The sequence below is a fragment of the Hyperolius riggenbachi genome, chromosome 6, assembly GCF_040937935.1.
Source record: "Hyperolius riggenbachi isolate aHypRig1 chromosome 6, aHypRig1.pri, whole genome shotgun sequence".
NCBI lineage: Eukaryota > Metazoa > Chordata > Amphibia > Anura > Hyperoliidae > Hyperolius > Hyperolius riggenbachi.
Genome location: NC_090651.1, coordinates 123,502,718 through 123,524,535, shown reverse-complemented (window position 1 = coordinate 123,524,535; position 21,818 = coordinate 123,502,718). Strand labels below are relative to the sequence as shown.

Below are 21,818 nucleotides of genomic sequence, written 5' to 3'. Positions count from 1 at the left end.
AAAATATAATACAAAGTATATCATTATCTGTGCCAAATAAAGCCATGAACAGCACTATACATTATTTCCAAGTAGCTACTCATTCATCATCATTTCTATAACTAACATACTTCTGTATCCAAAAACTCACTGCATCCTCTCTTAATGCAGACACAACTTTAAAAAAGGTGCATTTTACATACGGGTTAGTGGTAAAAAGAACATATAGCCATTTATAAACAGGATAGTCTTAGTTAACTAGTTAAATTAGGCTATTTTGCATGCAAGCATGTAATTGTGCATATGACTTTTTTGTATGTACCTTGGTGAAGTATTGTTATAGTTTGTTTAGATAGCCGCCCCCCCCATTCCACTACCAGATCTTACATTCCAGGAACCAATATTCCTGTGGTGCGAGGTTACTGTTGTCCCATTAGAGGTTTCTTGACAAATAGCGGGCAGATTTCACTGCTGCAAACATCTACAGAGAATCCCAACAACACAGCTGTCCCTACCAGTGGCCATGGCAGCCATTTTCATGCAGCCTTTACACTAGCTTACTTGTGTGGGAAGGGACAAAAAGGTTGAGGGCTTATGTCCAAGGTCTACTGAAAATGAACTGACAAACTACTGTTCAGACAAACTACTAATTGCTTTGTGGCAGCTTGTGCAACCAGCATAACCATGTCTGCTGCCTGAATAAATCCATTTTTGTGGCTGCATAGCATACATTTTTTTTTTACATTTCTTTACCATTCTGATTGTAAGATTTAAAAAATCTGACCAATGTATCACACGTTAAATGTTTCCCCAATTATAGAGAAAAAAATATAATGATTGAAAACACTAAAAAAAACATTGCTTGGGTCTATAAATCAAGCAATCTAACCCTACACCATTCAATGTTCATAAAAAGTGATCAGAAAAATCCTCCAAAACAAACAAAAAAAATGGAAATACGAGCAGATTTTTAGAGTGAAAAGAAAATAAATTAAAAAAAAATAATAAATAAATCATTTTGTTGTACCGTGTGTGGTGCATTTTACTACACCATGTGGGGAACGACCGCCCACAGAGCTGAACAGCCAAGTCAGACCAGCTGATTCCCTGACAGAGGATATGCAACCTTTCTAGGCTGGATTCTGTTACACTGCTAATGATTTTTCTCACCTTCCCCCCAAAAAAACACTAAACAAAAAAAACTCACTAAAATAAAACCTATTTACATTTGTAAGGAAAAAAAGTTAGCAATCTATTTTAGCCGTTTATCTCTGTGCAGTTTGCTACTGTTCACTAACATCACAGGCAAATGACAGAGGAGGTCAGCTTCTGCAGGAGAGGTGAAAAGAACTATCTGCCTTGGTTTTAGTGAGAATACAAAAATTGCTCTTTAATGACAAAGTAATGGCATGTAGAAAGCACTTCTCTAAGTGCAATAGTTGGCTTTATGGATGAAGGGAAGGGTTATTAGTATGGTGTCAATGCTGAAAATATTGCAGCCAGTTTATTACTCACGTACAGTCACTAATGTAAGCACTGAGAAAGCAAAAAGATACATATACAATAAACGCTATACCATTTTTCTATAAGACCTATAGGCTTTGTACAAATAGCAGGGATGTGCGGTCTTCCAGTCCATATATACTGGATTTACTGTTAACCAAGAATGGTGGCTATAATTTAACTGAGCAAATAAAACCATTTGGCTCAGTCTGAATATGGCAACATTGACTTCAGTGTACTTGAATTTACCAGTGGCATAGTGAGATAAGCATGGGTACACAGTGTACTAGTACTAAGGGCCCTTTTCCACTAGCAATGACAGCTCAAAAACGCCAGCAATTGCTCATTAATTCTGTTATGCGATTGCGATTTTTCATTTGCATTGCATTATCACACGATTTCCAAATCGAATCACTATAGTGGAAAATACTTCTCATGATTTCTATGACAAAAGAAACAACCTTAGTGATTTAAAAATCATTAGCGATTTGCGATTTAGCGGTGTAGTGGAATAAGGCCCTAAAAGAACCTGTATAAATTAGTTTTGTTTTTTTTTATTCTAAAGATTAACTAGTGCTTTTATCTATGCAAATGGCAGTCAAATGCAGCCTAGGCTCTCCTGAAACAGACATCAAAACACTTTTATTTGGCTGAAAAATCACTGCAGATAACAGTTTGGATCTGAAAAGTTCAAAATACTATTTCTATTGTTTTGCAGCTGAATGAAGCAGATTTTGCATTACACAAACATGGCTGCTGTTTAAAATGCAATCTTCAACCGTTCAATTAAAATAAAAGACTCCAGGAAAGGTCTGCTTACCATTAATATTACAACTACACACACACAATTATCTCATAAAGTTATTTTCAGTTTAGGCTTGCTTTAACCCTTACCCCGACTTTTTTTTTTTTTTTAAACGCTACCGTGATTGGACAAGGTTTTTCTGCATGACAATTTACTAACATTCGAGTGAACGTGTGCTAATAATAATCATTGGTTCTAATGATCCACCAAATCATTTGTTTAGATTATTTGCTTATGGTTGCCATTAGATGCTAGAAAAGTGTTGTGACTGGTTGTTTACCGCACACCACCGCTATTTGTATAAAGGATATTAAAACTGTCCAAAAAACAAACAGGATAAAGTACATTCATTACACTATGGAAACTACAAAACGCAAGGAACTATAAACAGGTGGTACATTCAGTATAATATTATAATGAATATAATAATGAATTTTAAATTGTGTGTTCTCTTGCTCTTAAGATAATAGACTTGTAGGAAATCTGAACCTAAAACACAAGTTGGGTTATATACCAAGCAAATGAAACCATGCAAACATTCCTAGTAGTGAAAGCAGGCCTAAACTGCTCAAAAATCCATGGAATGCTTTAAGCGGAACTAAAGAGTATTTTAAAACAAACTGTTTCACTTACCTGGGGCTTCTGCAAGCCCCCAGCAGCCGCCCTGTCCTGCGTCTGTCCTCCACGAGCCTTGACTATTGCGGACTGGAATGCACAGAAGTATTCACGTGGCCAGAGCCACGCAGGAGCAGTGGCCAGGCAGAGAAACCGAAACTAGCTGGCGGCAGGAGAAAATGTAGGATCGTGGAGGACAGACGCGGGACAGGACAGCTGCTGGGGGCTTGGGGAAGCCCCAGGTAAGTGAAAGTGTTTGTTTTAAAATTAACTTCAGTTCTGCTTTAAGCTTCACACTAGTCCAGCAGGTACCAGTTCCTTGTGGTTTGTAAATGACACTCCTGACAGGTACCCATTAAAGGGTGCTAAAGTGCATGCATACCCCCTCCTTTTCTGGTCGCACAATGCAGTGTAGACATTGGTCACGTAGGAAAACCTAGCCAGGTCAGGCTCACCAAAACCTTCCAATGGTTGTAAAGCAAATGCTCCTCCACAATTGGAATGACCTTTTTCAAATATTTTGTGTATGGCCTTCTGAGCTAATGAATATCAAACCAATAAGGAATAACTAACAAAAAAAAAAAAAAAAAAAAAAAAAAAAAAAAGTTCTGCACTAACCTGTTGTGGTTATCGGTGAAATCCATGCTTCTATTCATCTGCCCCTCTCTGCCACTGTCCCGATGTACCACTCTGGATCTACTCAGTCCACCCCTCTATCGTAAATTACTTAAACCCATTAGCAGCTTCAATGGAATGATCTCATTTTGAGATAAGTGCCTCAGTTGGCAGAACTGCTGAAAGTTCTTGAAATGCTTTGATGCATCTCTGCTAGCAGAAAATATTGAAACTGAAAGCATAAATCTCGGTTATTGTCTCACACGGCCCCCCTAGTGGCAGGTGGCCATAAATACACATTACAGCAGTACTAATTTATTAGCAAGGAAATTTAACAAATAAAAAAATGTGCTAAACTAAATTGGCACTGAGCACTTGCAAGCCCCTAAATTGGCTGCTAAAGGGTTAATAGCTGACCATTTACCAAATGCTGCTTCAGCATACAGCAGCCGCTGAATCATTCTAAGCCTTATTCAAAGAGATGGTAGCAGGAGGCTGCATTTAGAAGGCTAAAGAGGAATTTGGATCTTTTGTTTCTGTTCTTAGTGCCAGCCTATCCTGGAATTCTGCCTGAATAAATCAAAGCGAAATCATCAAAAACCTAGCTTCAGTAATCTGAAATGTGATTGGCTGCTATTTGATCCACACACTGCATTGCTTTATTAAACAACTCGGCTTGTGTTTTAGCTTCAGTCATCCATTTCTGTTAAAATGGTCCATGAGAAGTAGAATATAAATAAATATTATAAATAATAATAATAATAATGATAATGAGAACTAGAATAGAAAACACCAATTCCATAAACTATTAACCTTTATTAGTTATTCAAAGTTTCCAATTCAGTGGGAGGAAAAATCCTTCACTTGATTAGCTACTCTAATTTCTCTATAAAAAAACAAGTCTTGATAATTGTTCGAGAAAGGCTACAAGTTTGTGAATAAAGTAGATCTCTTAAAATTTCCCAATGCAAGAGAAAGCACAATACATCAAATGAAGTGTTGATGGGATGCCAACGAACCTTTAGCCACTTTACATGCAACACGCTGAGCATGTAAGACAAATTTACCATAAGGCTGGCATTCCGTTCAGGCTCAGCTGCATTTAATTGCTTAAGTGCACACATACAAAGACAAAAATAAACTGTCAACAGGGAGAGAGGAAAGATCAGTTCAGTGCACTGAAAGCAGAAGAGAAGTCTTTATAAAATGTGCCACATCACAAAACTCAGCAAGAGCGCTTTCATCAGCTTCCAGAGATTGCAATTCATCATTGCACAACCAATAGTTCGCAAGTAAGTAAGCAATCACTGCACAGCATATTCTAGTGATCTAGTCTGCAATTCAGCCTCAGTTTAAGGGCTGGTTCACACGGGTGGTAAACACAATGTTTTCGCCGGTCGACGAAAGTGTTGTATAAAAAGAATGTCTTTTTAACCGACTGTGACAGCAGTTGGCATCAGTCATGTAAATGTTGTAGTAGATCCAGTCATATAGTCTCCTCCAGCATCTCATGTAGAGTTCAGCATCTGCTGCATTCACAGTTCCATGTTCCCTTAGGGGCTCAAGACCTCTGCTTGGCTAAACGAGGCACCAAGCAGAAGTCTGTGTGAACCAACCCTTACACTGTGGTGCACATTTATCAAAACCAGTGCATGGAAGACTACTGCAGAAGTGGAGCACATGCCTAGATCAAGCATTCGGATAGGCTGCTAAGCTTTTGCTACAATATTCCCTGCACTGGTTTTGAAAACCAATCCATGTGTTGAAGCTTACGGTACACAATCCATCGCACATATAGTAATATCTCCAAAATAATCATTTTTTTGCACACCATTTTAATGCTTTCCCCCCCTCTTGCTTGTATACTTTGTCCCACATTGCTGCAGTTTGCACTGGCTCACAAAGTGGTACAGTGGTAAAAAAAAAAAAAAAAAGTTGCTTTCCTGCAAACAAAATAAACATGGACTTGCATGCCAGCAATTGTAACATTAAAAAGCAAATACTGTAAATACACACAAAAGTTAAAAAAAAAATTTGCATTTTACTACACCACTATGATTATGCTCGTGCGTGTTGGAGATATATGCAGAGTACAGAGACTTATCTCCATCTATCTACACAAAACTCATACTGTACTCACATGTAAGTGTAATGCTGGGAATACACGGTTTGTTTTTGAGCCATTTAGATGGCTTGACAGATAATTTCCAACACGTCCGATCTCCCGCCCAATCATTTCGCTGCTCATTTCCACATTAAACACAATGGGAAAAAATACAAAAAAACGAGCGGAAGATAATCACGTGCGGAATCGAGCTGCAAAAATCGAGCAGTGTATGCCCAGCATAATACGTTTGTATTATTGATCAGAAGCCTTTGTGTAAGTATGTAAGAGTAATGGCTGATTGAAAAGTAAGGAGACTATTCTCATTTCTGTATCGGGAAGGTAGACATACAACACAAATGTTGTGTAGGTGCTTCTGAATGGATTACTGCAACATGCCAGAACCTGCCATATTATTCAATGTTCTGTCACAACAAATGGAAAAACCTCAAGTGCCGTCCTGGCAGGTGAAGATGTTCCCTCGAGTACAGCTGAGGGGTGTGATTACATTTTGCATTAAGCTTGGGGAGTGTGATAATGGAGTTCCTGAAATATTACAGCAAGCATATGGTGATTGTGCTGTTGAAGGAAGTAGTGCATGCTGAGTACAAATCTGAGGCTATCTGCACATCTGCTCAGTGTTCACTACTAAAAGGTCCGAACCCACAGCAAGATTTTGTGGAAGATTTTGACAGACGATCATTCATTACGCGCAATATGGTGTAAATTGACAGTTAAAACCGTTCTTCAAATTTTCAAAATTGTTTAGTTTGAGCATCGTTTTTGTGCCCACGTTTGTATCACTCGGCTTCCGATGTAAAAGGATAGATGGTGGAATGACCATTCGTCGGTGGAGTACCACAATATATCTTTCCGTGGGTACTTAGCTTTACTCTATCTTTCCCGACTAACCAGATCATGGGCTGTCAGGCCTGATGCACAGATAAAAGATCTATAAGGAAATGCAGTCATCTGCAGCCTCCGCCCGTAATGGCAAATTTGCACAAAGCAGATGCAGCAGTAACAAAGCAGGAAGACAGACACAAAGTAGCACTGCTGTACAGTGGTGAACATGTAGTGACTGACCTCAGCAAGAATGCATTGTGTGAGCTGACAGCAGTATACCTAGCATCCCCCGAGATGGACAAAATGGACAAACCAGGTAGAGGAAGAGGTAGAGGCAGACCCAGAGGTAGGCCACCAGGCACCGGCAGGTCTGTGCGAGGTGGTGTTGCTGTGATTTCGTGCAGACCTGGCCCAAAATACAGTGCTCAGAAGAAGGCACGTGCCATCACTTCCCAAGATCAGGACGTGCTTGACTATAACACAGAACACCTCATCTCCCGCAGCCACCAGCGCTACAACAAGCACCACATCCGCTGCATTTGACACTTCGCAGGAGTTATTTGGTGGTGGTGAAATCACAGATTCCCAGCCACTACCGCAACAACAAGAAGAAGGCGCAGGTACACCACCTCATACGTCTGAGTTAGGTAGCGATAGTATGGACGGAACGTGTGAGGATGGGGGTAATGAACCACTTGAAGTTGGTGCAGTTGAGTTGGTGTCTGAGGAAAGCGAAGCTGGGCAGGAGGATTATGATGACGATTATACGGATGCCACGTATGTTCCCAGTAGAGGAGATGACCAGGTGGACAGTTCAGAGGGGGAGGAGATGACTCCATGATAGAAGCAGAGGGAGCTCGTCCTCAGAAACAGCTGGGGCAGTGTCCGGCACCATGTATCGCCAGCTATGGACAGCCAGCCAACATGGCCTTCAACGTCAGCTGCTGATGCCACCGTAGCGCCATCACCCCAGGGGGGCTCAGCGGTTTGGAAATTTTTTAACATGTGTGTCTCAGATCGGAGCAAAGCCATATGTTCTCTCTGCCAGCAAAAATTGAGCCGTGGAAAGGCCAACTCTCACGTAGGGACAAGTGCCTTACGAAGGCACAAACAGCTATGGCAAGAACACCCGAGGAAAAGCAGCACCCAAAAGACAAGCCACCCTCCTTCTCTTCCTCCTTCAGGTGCATCGTCTTCATCAGCTTTCTCCCTTGCACCTTCACAGCCACCCTCCTCCACACCGCCTCTTCCCTTGAGCAGTTCCTTCTCCTCTGCCCACAGCAGTACCCAGCTGTCCGTGAAGGAAGTATTTGAGCGTAAGAAGCAAATGTCTGCCAGTCACCCTCTTGCCCGGTGTCTGAAAGCTGGCATGGCGGAACTATTAGCTCTCCAACTATTACCATACAAGCTGGTGGAGTCAGAGGCGTTCCGTAAATTATTGGCCATTGGGACACCGCAGTGGAAGATACCAGGCCGCACTTATTCACGAAAGGCCATACCCAAACTGCACCGTGCAGTTGAGAGGCAAGTGGTGTCATCTATTGCGAAGAGCGTTGGGTCAAGGGTCCACCTGACCACGGATGCCTGGTCTGCCAAGCACTGGCAGGGCCGCTACATTACGTACACAGCCCATTGGGTCAACCTGGTGACCGATGGCAGCAAGCAGGGATTACGTGGCTGCGCAAACGGACCGACTTGTCACATCTCCACGGCTCGCAGGCAGGCCTCCAGCCACCTACTCTCCGCCTGCTACCCTTCAACGTCAGCTGCTGATGCCACCGTAGCGCCATCACCCCAGGGGGGCTCAGCGGTTTGGAAATTTTTTAAATTGTGTGTCTCAGATCGGAGCAAAGCCATATGTTCTCTCTGCCAGCAAAAATTGAGCCGTGGAAAGGCCAACTCTCACGTAGGGACAACTGTGACTGTCATCTTCCTCCTATTTGGCTGGTGCCGTGATCTCCTCTCCAGCTACACAGCCCCCGCACCCCAGGGCCTATGCTGCATGCCAGGTACGACAGTGTCACGCAGTGTTAGACATGTCTTGCCTGAAAGCGGAGAGTCACACTGGAGCAGCTCTCCTGGCTGCTCTTAACAAACAGGTGGAGCAATGGCTGACCCCGCACAAGCTTGAGATAGGCAACGTGGTGTGTGACAACGGCAGCAATCTTATTTCCGTGTTAAATTTGGGAAAGCTGACACACGTACCCTGCACGGCACATGTGCTGAATCTGGTCGTGCAAAGATTTGTGTCCAAGTACCCAGGCTTAGAGGACGTCCTGAAGCAGGCCAGAAAGTTGTGTTGGCATTTCAGGCGCTCTTACAAGGCCATGGCACGCTTTGCGGACATTCAGCGTAGAAACAACTGGCCTGTGAGACGCCTGATTTGCGATTGCCCGACTCGCTGGAATTCCACCCTGCTGATGTTCTCTCGCCTACTAGACCAGGAGAAAGCCGTCACCCAGTACCTGTATCATTACAGTACAAGGACACAATCTGGGAGGATGGGGATGTTGTGGCCCAACAACTGGACACTGATGCGAAATGCATGCAGGGTCATGGAGCCCTTTGAGGAGGTGACCAAACTGGTGAGTCGCGCTGAGGGCACCATCAGCGACTTGATTCCCTACGCCTAATTCCTGGAGCGTGCCGTGCGTAGAGTGGTGGATACAGCTGTGGAGGAGCGTGAACGAGAACAGTTACGGCAGCAGGAGTCGTGGGAGCCATTTACATCCGAACCCGATGTTTCCACAACACCTGCGGCCGCACAGAGGGGGGAGGAGGAGGAAGAAGAAGAGGAGTGGTGTGGGGAAGGAGAGTCGTCAGACTCTGATGATGATGTTGATGAGGAAGGTGTTTTCTGTGGAGGAGGAAGAGGCGGCGGAAGAACAACAACCGCGGCAGCCGTCACAGGGGGCTTCTACTGCTCCACGTTCCCGTGGTATTGTTCGTGGCTGGGGGGAGGAAGAGGAGTTGCGTCCTGTCACTGAGGAAGAGCAAGAAGAGATGGAGAGTACGTCTGCATCCAGCTTTGTGCAGCGTTGGCCTCTTTCATGTTGTCCAGCCTGTTGAGGGACCCCCGTATCAAAAAAACTCAAGGCGAATGACCTGTACTGGGTGGCCACGCTACTAGACTCTCGGTACAGGCACAAAGTGGCGGACCTGTTACCAACTCAACAGAAGGCGGAAAGGATGCAGCACTTGCAGAACAAGCTGTCGATGATGCTTTACAATGCGTTTAAGGGTGATGTGGCTGCACAACACAATCAAGGTACCACTGGCAGTAACCCTCCTCCTCCCAAGTCCACGCAGGCAAGGACAGGACGCTCCAGCGATCTCAGGGTGATGTCGGACATGCGGACATTCTTTAGTCCAACTCCTCGCCATAGTCCTTCCGGATTCAGCCTCCACCAACGCCTGGACCGGCAGGTAGCCGACTACCTGGCCTTGAGTGTGGATGTAGACACTGCGAAAAGCGACCATGAACCCTTGGACTACTGGTTGCGCAGGCTTGACCTGTGGCCAGAGCTGTCCCAATTTGCCATACAACTTCTCTCTTGCCCTGCCGCAAGCGTCCTGTCAGAAAGGACCTTCAGTGCAGCTGGAGGCATTGTCACTGAGAAGAGAAGTCGCCTAAGTCACGACAGTGTTCAGTACCTGACCTTTATCAAAATGAATGAGGAATGGATCACGGAGGTCTACTGCATGACCGAAGACTAAGTCAGTCCCCACACACAGCATCTCTGCCTGCAGGCCACTTGCCTTCTCCGCCACCACCAACAGGGTCCAGGACTCTAGGCGGATTCCTGAATTTTTAAACTACACTAATTTTTCTGGTGCATGTACATGCCTGCCTAATTTTTCTGGCTGCACTGCGGGCGGCTGCAACAAAAAAACAAAAAGGCATGTACATGTGCCCATCCCCCTTCGTGATCATTACCTTGCCGCGGTGAAGGGGCTTGCGTATCACAATGAAGCAATGACCGCCGGCTATTTGAGTGCCTCGGGTGTGGATGGGACACAAAAGATAATAAGGTTGTTGCTTCATTGTGGTCAGATTAAATTTGATCAGCTGGACAGTCACTGTTCTATCATTGAGCTACCACAGCCCGGCGACCATATGGGCTTGAAAACCGCCACCGCCTACACTCTCACCACGGTGCGCACCAGTCCAGCACGGCCGTCACTACGCAAACAGCTGTTTGCGGTGCTTTACACAGTGAGTTTGGTGCGTCAGTGTGAAGCAGAACTCTAATTACACTCTCTGATTGATGTATACACATGCAAGATGTTTTAAAGCACTTTAGGCATGCAATTTAGCATTCAATGTGAGTTTTGCCCTTAAAAACGCTGCTTTGCGTCACATCCAGATTTTTCCCTGGGACTTTGGGCATGTATCCCACTCCGCCATGCCCCGCTCCAGGTGTTAGACCCCTTGAAACATCTTTTCCATCACTTTTGTGGCCAGCATAATTTTTTCTATTTTTCAAAGTTCGCATCCCCATTGAAGTCTATTCGCGAACCTAAAATCGGAGGTTCGGCCCATCTCTACTGACTTATAGGGCGTTAGCTTTGAATTGTGCACTATTACAGTTCTCCAGCTGGTTGTAACCTTGAGGAGTGACTGTCTTCCCTTGCTGTGCTGGATGCATACATGTTCGAGGTGTATAGGTTCTTTTACAAGTGCTTTATTTGGTAACTATGGAGGATATTAAGGGTTAAGAACTAATGGGGGAGTTATTTGTTTTATGTATTTTATGTATCCTGGGTACTGTGAACAGCACACACAGGTAATTTTTACTTTCATTTTGTGAATGACAAACTGCATTTTGCTGATACCAGTGATCATTCATTGCAGGCACTTTGATTGGCTTCCCCTCTAGCCATTTGATACCCATGGACCATCGACGGGGCGAAAAACAAAAAACAGAGCCTTACATCTATGCCCCTGAGGAAATCCGGATGCTTATGAAGCGTAACAGAAGTTTCAGTAACAAAGGACTAACCAAGGCAGATCAACCACAGCTATACATGCCCTTATGTGTAAGAAATATGTGCGTCATTAAATTACTGCCCCTCAATTCCTGTCCTGATGACGCATACACTTAAAAAAAGCTGCAAGTTAAAATGGGTGCGGATTTACCAGTTAGAGTATACTTCTATCTACTTTAACCAGTAGTAGAATATTGGTAAATTAACCTATATTCTACTATGTACTTTTATGGTTAGTAGAATATTGGTACATTTACTAATGAGTTGAAGTTACCCGGGGCTTCTAATGGTCCCCCGCAGACATCCTGTGCCCGCGCAGCCACTCCCCAATGCTCCAGCCCCGCCTCTGGTTCACTTCTGGAATTTCAGACTTTAAAGTCGGAAAACCACTGTCCCTGGATGTCTGCGGGGGGGCATTAGAAGCCCCGGGTAACTTCAACTCATTTTCCCCTGACCCCCCTACAGTGTCCCTTTAAGAACAGCAATACAGGAAGTGGAAATACCGCAGGTGACTTTAAAAGGCATAAAACACAACAGTAAAAAAGCATACAATAAGCAGTTTCTGCATGCAAGGCAATTCCAGTGTTATCTGCTCTGCTGTATACTGTGAGTCTCAACATAAAGCTCACAGTGAACGCACTCTATGCAGCTACAGTCTAGGCCATTCCAATTGTTTACCACAAAGAGTACATGTTGTTAGGTCAGCTATTCAGGCAAGTTAACCACAGGGAGGAACAGTGACGGTATTTTCCAGTCATTTGTCAAGCCCATCTACTTACTGAAGCTCTAGCTTCTGCAACTCTGGCTTTTTTCAGACGGGTCTTTGCAGCATCTAAATCCAGTCTCTTATTTTGCAACAATTTCCGTTCCCTCTACAGAAAGCAAAAAAGAAGAAAAGAGAAAGTTACATCATTACATTTCTGCTGTGAAACAGCCAGATAAAGCAGAATAAGGAATAGAAGTAAAGGGAAAATTCACTCTGAACGGGTCAAGTCAGAGTCACAGACATTTCAATTTGCAGAGCAGCCATTTCCTTGCCTTGTAATATATGTGTAAAGAAGCTTTCGCCAGAAGAACAGAGAGGAAAAGTGGCAGTCTATTCCACACACGGAATCAAACTGAAATTCCAGTAAAATGAGACTGGAGAAAATTAATACATTTAATCTATTTTAAAGTATCCTTGTAATCAGCTTAAAGAGGTCCTGTAGTGAACGGTCGTAATCTAAACGGTTGTTACAGTGCAGCTTTATCACCTAGTCCAGGCATGTCCAACGTCTGGCCCAAGGTCCAAATGCGGCCCAACAAGCCATTTTTGGTTGCCCCCAAAGCTCTCTGCAGTTGTTAAAGTGTACCTGAGAGGAAGCATAAAAGAAGTTTTATACATACCTGGGGCTTTCTCTAGCCCCTTACATGTTAATCCATCCCTCTCCGTCATCCTCCACTGCCTAGTTCCTCTGCAATCTGGCCTGGTAATTCGGCAAGTCAGTGCAGTTGCAGTACTGCTGCATGCGCTCTCCCATCGCGTTCCCACGCAGGACTACAGTGCAGGCCCAGAACTCTGACAACGGGAGCCTGAATGGGTTCACATGGCCGGGCCGTACATGAGCAGTAAGCCCAGTCTCCCAAAGTTACCAGGCCAGATTGCGCAGGAATGAGGCAGCAGAGGAGGATAGTGATGGATGATCAGCGTGAAAGGGGCTAGAGGAAGCCCCAGGTATGTATAAAACTTTTATGCTTCCTCTCAGGTTTTCTTTAATGCCATGTGGCCTGCAGGCCATAGCTGCAGTGACGTATGCACGGCCCAAAAGCAGTAAAGCCGCATACACACTACCAACTAATGTCACCCCTCGGGGCTCAGGACCTGATCCCCTTGGGCGATATTGCTGGGCTGGGCTGCACACACGTGTTGCAATGCTGGAATCTATGAAAACTGAGTGTGCCATGTCACAATCCAATCAATTCCAATCACATAGGGATCATTAAGATTAGTATATCAGCCAATAATCGTCCTAAGTATGGCATCGTTAATGGAATACTGTGTCCAACTGTTCTTTCTTCCAGATTAAAGAGAACCTGAACTGAAGATAAAAAATCAAAATAACCATACACAGGTCATCCTTACCTCCTGTGTAGTCTACTCTTCAATCTCTTTCTCCTGTCCTGCGTCCCATTTGTCCACTGTGATCAAGGTAATTCTCCGTCCATTTTAACCACTTGCCGACCAGGGGAATTTTCACTGATCGGTGCTGCGTGGGCTCTACAGCCCGCAGCACCGATCAGCAGTGCAGCAGGGCGATCAGACTACCCCCCTTTTTTCCCCACTAGGGGGATGTCCTGCTGGGGGGGGTCTGATCGCCGCCGGCCATTAGTGGGTAGCGGGGGGGGGGGCTCCTCAAAGCCCCCCTCCGCAGCGTTTTGTGCGCTCTCTCCCTCCCCTTACCTCCCTCTCCTTTGCTGGGCTGCGCAGGACGTATATCTGTCCTGCGCATTGTGGGATAGGCTTCAGCCTATCATATGCCGGCGATCCCCGGCCAATCAGAGGCCGGGGATCGCCGATCTGACTTACGGCGCTGCTGCGTATGATGTCTTCCCCGCCTGTTTACATTTTGCTCTCCGGCTGTTCACGGAGACACCCTCCGTGAACTGACATGGAAAGGCCGCTCGATGGTAACCCGCAGACGACCAGTTTACGCCAATCGGCGTTAGCTGGTCGTCAAGAGGTTAAAAATGGCCATTAACCCCTAACAGCTTCCTGGTCTGCACACTGTTAAACTGTAATATCACCCACTTGAGCCATAGGGAAACATGGACATTACCTTGCACATTCAGTTGTAACTGACAGCTGCTGATATATAACTGACCACAACCGGTATATTTCAGTTCTGACAAAATATTGTCAGAACTGGAAGGGATTACTGTAAGAAGAAAATGGTGAGCTTCTGAGAGGAACTGACCGTGACGCAAGTATGTAATATTTATGTGCAGCTATGTCGTGCTTATTTTAAATACTTTTCCTTGCTTTAGGTTCCCTTTAAAAAGCGCTGGAGCTGTCTGTTGTCAAAAAGGAGTGGAACGCCACAAACAGTGGCCCATGGAACTACTATACTGGCAGTTTAGCTCTAACAGCACTAGACTGTGCCTGAACAATTACATGACCTGCATTTGTAGTCTACCATGGACAGAAGTGGTGCAATATAGCCTGTATGAACAGACTTTAGTATTTGCAGTCATGTGCTAGTACCCAAAGAGGATTTTGTTTTGTTCCAAAGCATTCAGAACCTGAATTTCCTTTAAAAAAAAAAAACCACAAAAACACCTCGGGTACAAAATTAGATACTTACCTAAAAAGAGGGAAGCCTCAGGATCCTATTAAGGCTTCCTTCTGTATTCTAATGTTCCCCGTCGCTGAGCGCAGCAGCCCTGAAGATTAGCAACAAAACTGTTGCTAATCACGTCAGGGCCGGGCAGCTCTTCTCCTTCTATCGTGGCCACGCGAGCCAGCCCATGCGTGGTAAGTCGGAGCCGAGGGCTCCATGCTACTGCGCATGCATAGCAGTGCTTGCGTGTCTACTTCGTGGTCACGCTGCTAGTTGAGAAGGTGCTCGGCCCCGATCTGGAGGGGAGCCGTGCTCAGCAACGGTGTACATCTGAGTAGAGAGGGAAGCCTCAATAGGATCCGGAGGTTCCCCTCTCAAAGAAAACCTGTAACAAAAAGGTCCCCTGGTGGGTACTCACCTCGGGTGGGGGAAGCCTCCGGATCCTATCGAGGCTTCCCCTGTCCTGTGTCCCACGGCGGTCTCGTTGTGCCCCTCCGAACAGCGGGGATGTAAATATTTACCTTCCCGGCTCCAGCGCAGGCGCAGTATCGGCTCTCCGCTCGGAGGTAGGCGGAAATAGCCGATCGCTGTCGGGCCGCTCTACTGCGCAGGCGCAAGTCTCCTGCACCTGCGTAGTAGAACGGACCCGACGGAGATTGGCTATTTCCGCCTATCTCTGTGCTGAGAGCCTCAACAGTGCCATCCGCTGGAGCCGGGAAGGTAAATAAATGTAGCTTGTCAAGCCAGGATTGCCAGAGACTTCGAGGGAGCCAGCACTGGATTACCTGCAGCTACAGAGGAGAGGGAAGCCTCATTGGGACCCTGAGGCTTCCCCCTCCTGAGGCAAGTACCCCTCAGGCAGGGCCGGGACAAGGTCCACCATCAACAGAGGCTGAGCTGCCCAAGTGCACCCCCCCCCCCCCCCCCCGCGGCCATCGCGCATTGTCAAATGACAGACACAGTGGATCAGTTCTTTAAGATTCTTGAAGACTTTCGCACAAAGTACCACGATCGCTTGAACTCTCGATCATGTGACCCGGCAGCAGGCAGATGGATCAGGGATTACTTGTCAAGTTTGTTGCTGGATCCATCTTCCTGCTTTCGTTAGCATTCTGCACAGGTGGAAAAGTACTGCGTCTGCGCAGAATGCTCCCGGCGACAGGAGCTTGATAGCAAGCAGATTAGCTGTGCCCTGCTACAGTCGGGACCACTGGAGACAGGCTGGAAGCGGAGCTGCCCCGAGGGACACACAGGCTCCCAGGGGCTGGAGGAAGTCCCCAGGTCATTAAATCTAATTTTTTATTATGTTCGTCAGATGTATCCTTTAAGCAATGTGCACCCCTCAGACTTCAGGTGCCAAATAAACCCACAAGAAATAGGAAATCGACAACACCAAAATAATGTGCATTGTTCAAACCCATGGATAGCAGACACCTGAGTGACATGATTGATGACAGTGCACAGACACACTGTATAATATTATCCATCATATAATGCATCATGTATGGATATAATCAGTAGCTGATAGGTGTACTTGTCACATTAATATGTAAAATTATCCATCATATAATGCATGACAGACAGGAGCTGTGCTTGTCACATTATAATATTACCCATCATATAATGCATAAAAGAGAGGAGCTGTGCTTGTCGCATTAAGGAGCAGGGGTTGTCACACACAGGGTCGGACTGGGACACTGGGGGCCCACCAGAGAAATTTCAGCCTAGGGCCCACACACCCCATGATTTGGCGCTCACATACCCTACTCCAGTGGTCCCCTTAACAGCATTACCTAGTGATATAGAGGTCCCCCTCCCTCCCCTATACAGTCCCCTGTACTCTGTAAAGTGCTGCAGAGGATGTCAATGCTCTATAAAATACATATTATTATTAATAATAATAATAATACTATGTAAGGACAATAGATTGTTAGGTACTTATCCGTTAGCCGGGCGCATCCTCTAGGTGGCGACAAAACTCCACCAGAGTTACATCTTTCCCTACTATCCATGTCGGCCTGGAGGGGGAATAGTAATTAGCGCCACCTGCCGGATGCGCCCGGCTAACGGATAGGTACCGATTGTTACTATGGTAGGATTAGATTGTGAGCTCCTCTGAGGGCAGTCAGTGACATGACTGTGTATTCTGTAATGTGCTGCATAAGATGTCAGTGCTATATAAATAGAGAATAATAATATGGTAGGACATTACACTATGACTATGGTAGGATTAGACTGTGAGGTCCTCTGAGGAGGAGTCAGTGACACTTCCTATTCAGAAAAATCACATTACACGCAGAAACATTAAAATATAAGTTAGCTTCTCTTCGGTGAGGTTAAAGTAAACCAGAGACAAGTATTTGGCAGCGTTTTATACATACCTGGGGCTTCCTCCAGCCCCATCGGCACAGATCGCTCCCATGCTGCCCACCTCAGTCTTCTCCCTCTTCAGTAACAGGACCGGAACTTCAGCCAGTTGGTGCATGCGCAGGGCGCTCCTCTGTCTCACTCCCGTGGCTGGGAGCAATCTGCACCTGTGAAGGCGCAGAAAGCTCCCAGACACGGGAGCGAGACAGAGGAGTGCACTGCGCATGCACCAACTGACGGCGATTGAACAGACTTACGGGACCCGATACCAAAGAGGGAGAAGGCAGAGGACAGCGGCGTGGGAGCGATCTGTGCCGATGGGGCTGGTGGAAGCCCCAGGTATGCATTGAATACTGCCAAATAAATGTCTCTGGTTTACTTTAAGTATACATGTGAATCAAAACATTTCTGGCAATACATTATTGAGATCTCACCAGCCTCCTCTTGTCTGTTGTTTACTCTTGCCCACAGCTTTCCCCCATAAGTGTTTTCTTCCTGCCTGGTCTTCTCTTCTGTCAAGGAGTTAATCTTTCCTCTTAATGGTCATTCTTTTCCCAGCTTAGTCTCTTCATTTCTCCCCTGCATTCCCTCTGTAATTGAATGCTGTCCTCTCCTTCTGTAATGCTTCTGTACACTTTCCCCTGCTCCTCTCTCACTGGTGTGTTTCCTTATCTTTTTTCTCTGCTCTGTCACAGCTTCTTCGGTCTTTCCTCACAGACACAGTGTACTCTCCCTCAAAGCTGCTCCATGTCACAGGCAGCTCAGCCAGGGCCGTGCCGACACAGAGGCCGACGAGGCTGGGGCCTCTGGGCGCAGGTCATTAGCAGTCTGAGTGAGCGCAACTTGCATGTCTGTGTTGCCTCTGGCTGGCCGCCCCCCGGTGTGTTCATGCTGCCTGCGCCCGCCGATTCACACAGCGCTGGATAGCTGCTGCCGGGGATGATGTAGCGGGAGCGGAGTGTATACATTCCGCCCTCCGCTTCCCTGTTGCCATAGTTACCGTCCGACTCCAGCGATGCTGCCAGCCCCTCTCTCGTAGAGCCAGCCAGCGTGTCTCTCTCAGTGACATCAGCAGCCTGTGGGTCCCGCCCCCTTGTGGCTGGTTAAACGTGCCTTTCATTGTCTTGCCGTCTCCTATCCTGTGAGTCAGCAGCTAGGAGGAATCAGGCAGAAGACGGTGGGGTGGTGTGGTGATAGTGGATTCGGCTGTGCGAGCCGTGGCCTGTCCCCTCATAAATAAAATGTAAGTGTGTGTCTTTTGCCCCGGCCAGTACTCGCTGCATGAGAGATACTGTCGGCAAGGGGATTGTGCAGACCAGGTCCCTAGATGAGACAGGAAGCAGAAGAGTCATGTGACGGACAAGCACACACTTCACAGACGTGCAGCTCTCAGCTGATGGTTGGAGAGCAGCGCGCGGATTTTCAACTGAGAAGCCAGAGAGAGCTGGCTGTAAGGGAGATGCAGAGCCGGGACAAGGTCCTCCAGCACCCAAGGCTGCGACACCAAAGTGCGCCCCTCCATCCCTCCCACCCCAGCCGTCACACACTGATTGCTATTAGACTAAGAGGCGCCAAAGGGCCCACAACCTCCCCAACACCTTAATATCTAGTTATATGGCTTGCAGTCACTGCCATGTATCCCCTTTTCTTATTTCTTTCTGCTTCAAACACAATTAGGAATGACAGCTGAATGAATTCTGCGCCCCCTCCTACACTGCGCCCTGAGGCTGGAGCCTCTCCAGCCTATGCCTCGGCCCGGCCCTGAAGTCTGTACCTACGTGTTTCCCCACATAAGAGCGGAGAGCACGTGACCTGCCGCAGTTACTCTGAGGAGCGAGAGTATCGCTCTCGCTCCTATTCTGCCCAGAAATCGTGATCATCCTTCCAAATCTTCAAATTACCTTGTGTGCAGCTTTCTGTGAAAAGGTCTCCAGAGAGGCTGCCTGCAGCTGCGCACGTCCCCCACCTTCAGGATTCAGAAGAGCCGCTGCAACACAGGATGTTTGCCGTTGCTATGCAACGGCAAACAAGGGAGCCTGAGGAGGGCAGTAGAGCCACCGCTATTCACGGGAAAACCCGAAGGAGCCGAAGGTGGGGGACGTGCGCAGCTGCAGGCAGCCTCTCTGGAAAGCTTTTCACAGAAGGCTGCACACAAGCTAATTTGAAGATTTGGAAGGATGATCATGATTTCTGGGCAGAATAGGAGCGAGAACGATAGTCTCTCACTCCTCAGAGTAACTGCGGCAGGTCACGTGCTCTCCGCTCTTATATGGGGAAGCACACGATGAGCTAATCCACTTCAGCGTCGCCGTCACTATGTTAAGGGGATGCTGCCTATAGGGTAAAAAAAGAATAAAGTCACTACACACAGCAACACCCTGCCCGTCCTCACACCTGTTAATACAATAATTTATTCTGTTGCCACAATTTGCCAAAGTTTGATAGTATTCCTTTAAGCAGCTGAAACATCTGGAATTATATATATCCAATTCTTTCCTTCCTCTTTTCATAAATAACTTCTCCCTTTGACAGGAAGTTGAGCTTTTGGCAAAGTCGGGGGTGTTAAGTGAAAAATAAAAGCCCCTTCCCCACATTCACACTGTGTGCAACGCACAACACTTCGCTGCTCAGTGATTCTCTGTGATGTAGTTGCGATCCCATCCATAACGAATGGAATTGCATTACACAAAAATTGCACGCAACCATGCATAGCGATTCCATGTTGAATTGCAACACATGTATGGAAACAACAGTGCAGTCTATGAAGTTATGTCCTTGTGGACCGCATACACTCTGCAATGCTGAAAATACAATAAGCAGCACACAGATTGGGATGAGGCCTTACCACTGTCTTGTTAGCAATTACTACGACTTCTGAGCCCTCATTTCCATCCAGTCAAAGAAAATAATCCTACCTAATAAAACCTAAGTGTCTCTGCGTCCTATGTCCCTGTGTGCATTTTTTCGCTCTGCGCATTTGCAGGAACACAGAGCCACTGACGCGCAGTTTGCAGGGGAGGACGGGGCCAGGAGGGGCAGGCATGTGCGCGCACGTGCCGGGTGTGCGCACACGTATGGCGGACGTTTGCACACTTGCAGCGGACAGAACTAGAGCTTAAATAGCATAATAATAATAATAATATTTTATAGCGATTTTCTCCCTGGGGACTAAAAGCGCCGTGACCCTGCATTCTGCAGCCTCAAAGACTCGGGAGAAGAGGTGAGTTTTTAGCCTTTTCTTAAAGCTGTCCAGAGAAGGAGCCTCTTGCACTGATCGTGGAAGTGAGTTGCATAGAGTAGGGGGTGCATAGGAAAAGGCCCGAGCACCAAATGTTTTTAAGTGAATCATGGGAATAAACAAATTCATCTTGTTGGCAGAGCTGAGGGGGCATGGAGGGATGTATAGTTCCAATAGATCTGCTATGTACTTGGGTATCTTGTGGTGTAAAGCCTTGAATGTCAGCAGGCAGGTCTTAAAATGGATTCTCCATTTTCCTGGCAACCAATGAAGAGTTTGCAGTACTGGGGAGATATGTGAGCTGCAGGGGGTATGGTATGGGTTAGGAGTATGGCTGCTGCATTCTGTACTAGTTGTAAGGGACACAGAACCTTATCCGGGGATCCAACAAAAAGGGCATTGCAGTAGTCCAAGCAGGAGGATACAAATGCATTGACTAGAGTAGGTAGGTCTGCAGCTGGGATAAGGGGTTTCATTCTCACTATATTTCTCAGATGGAAGAATGAGACCTTGACGACAGCTGATATGTGCTGTCTGAGTGTTAGCTTTCCATCTAGGATCACCCGCAGGTTTCACACAGAGTCTTTATACTGTACGGCATCTCCTCCAATGGCTGGTTTGAAGTGGGGAGAGTTTTGGACTTTATCCACCATGTGTGGACCGCTTACCAACACTTCTGTTTTGTCTGAGTTTAGCCTCAACCAGCTGGTGTTCATCCAATTTTGTGATTCCTCTAGACAGGCATTAATGGATGCTGATGGGTCAAATTACTTGATATAAATATAAATCAGAAACTATAAATGACATAGGGGTATATTCACTAAAACTGAGGTAAACAAAATAACGTGCGTATAAGAAGAGCGTAATACAATACATTACATGCAATGTATTATGTTTTACCCATTGGGCAAGTTATTCTGATTGCAGCAGTTTAATGAGTATACTCCATAGCGAGCAGGCCAAAGCCATGTACACATTTTCAATTATTGCCACCTGAGATCATCATTTTAGATACTAGCTTTGTAGGTAGTAAAAATAAGCCATTTTATATTTATCAAGTTAAACAGTAAAGTTCTGAAGCAATTGCTGTACTGCAAACAGTAACCGCTGCTCTCTTATACTTACAGATATTGTTTTATAATCGCCTTCAATAAAATTCCTTAAGGGAGTGAGAAAGTTAATTGCTCCAGTCTGTACAAGCTCCCGGTGAGCACCTCCTATTCGCCTCTCCGTTTCTCCACATTTTATGAGAGCATTTCCTGGAACACAAATATAAAACAAAATATAAATCATGCTTCTTAGATATGCCAACCAAATTACTAAAAGTATACCACAAGTCTTTCCACTGCAGCAAGAGCGCTCTGAGGAATGTAATGCATAAAACAGACATTGTATGCAATGGTGAAGTAAGTCTTTATTACATGTAATGAGAGGATGTGT

At 46.0% G+C, this 21,818-nt stretch overlaps 1 protein-coding gene across 2 annotated transcripts in view; it reads right to left on the bottom strand.

Annotated features, from left to right (window-relative positions):
• Window positions 1–21,818, bottom strand: part of SH3GLB1 (SH3 domain containing GRB2 like, endophilin B1) — a 100,809-nt gene that overhangs the window by 28,281 nt on the left and 50,710 nt on the right. Inside the window, exons 4-6 of one of the 2 annotated variants that reach the window (XM_068239851.1) lie at window positions 21,504–21,637; window positions 12,236–12,328; window positions 4,537–4,626 (exon numbers count right to left, since the gene is read on the bottom strand). In XM_068239851.1, the coding sequence (XP_068095952.1) occupies window positions 4,537–4,626; window positions 12,236–12,328; window positions 21,504–21,637 (317 nt within the window). The remainder of the gene's footprint in view (window positions 1–4,536; window positions 4,627–12,235; window positions 12,329–21,503; window positions 21,638–21,818) is intronic. The other variant, XM_068239850.1, reaches the window with a different exon arrangement.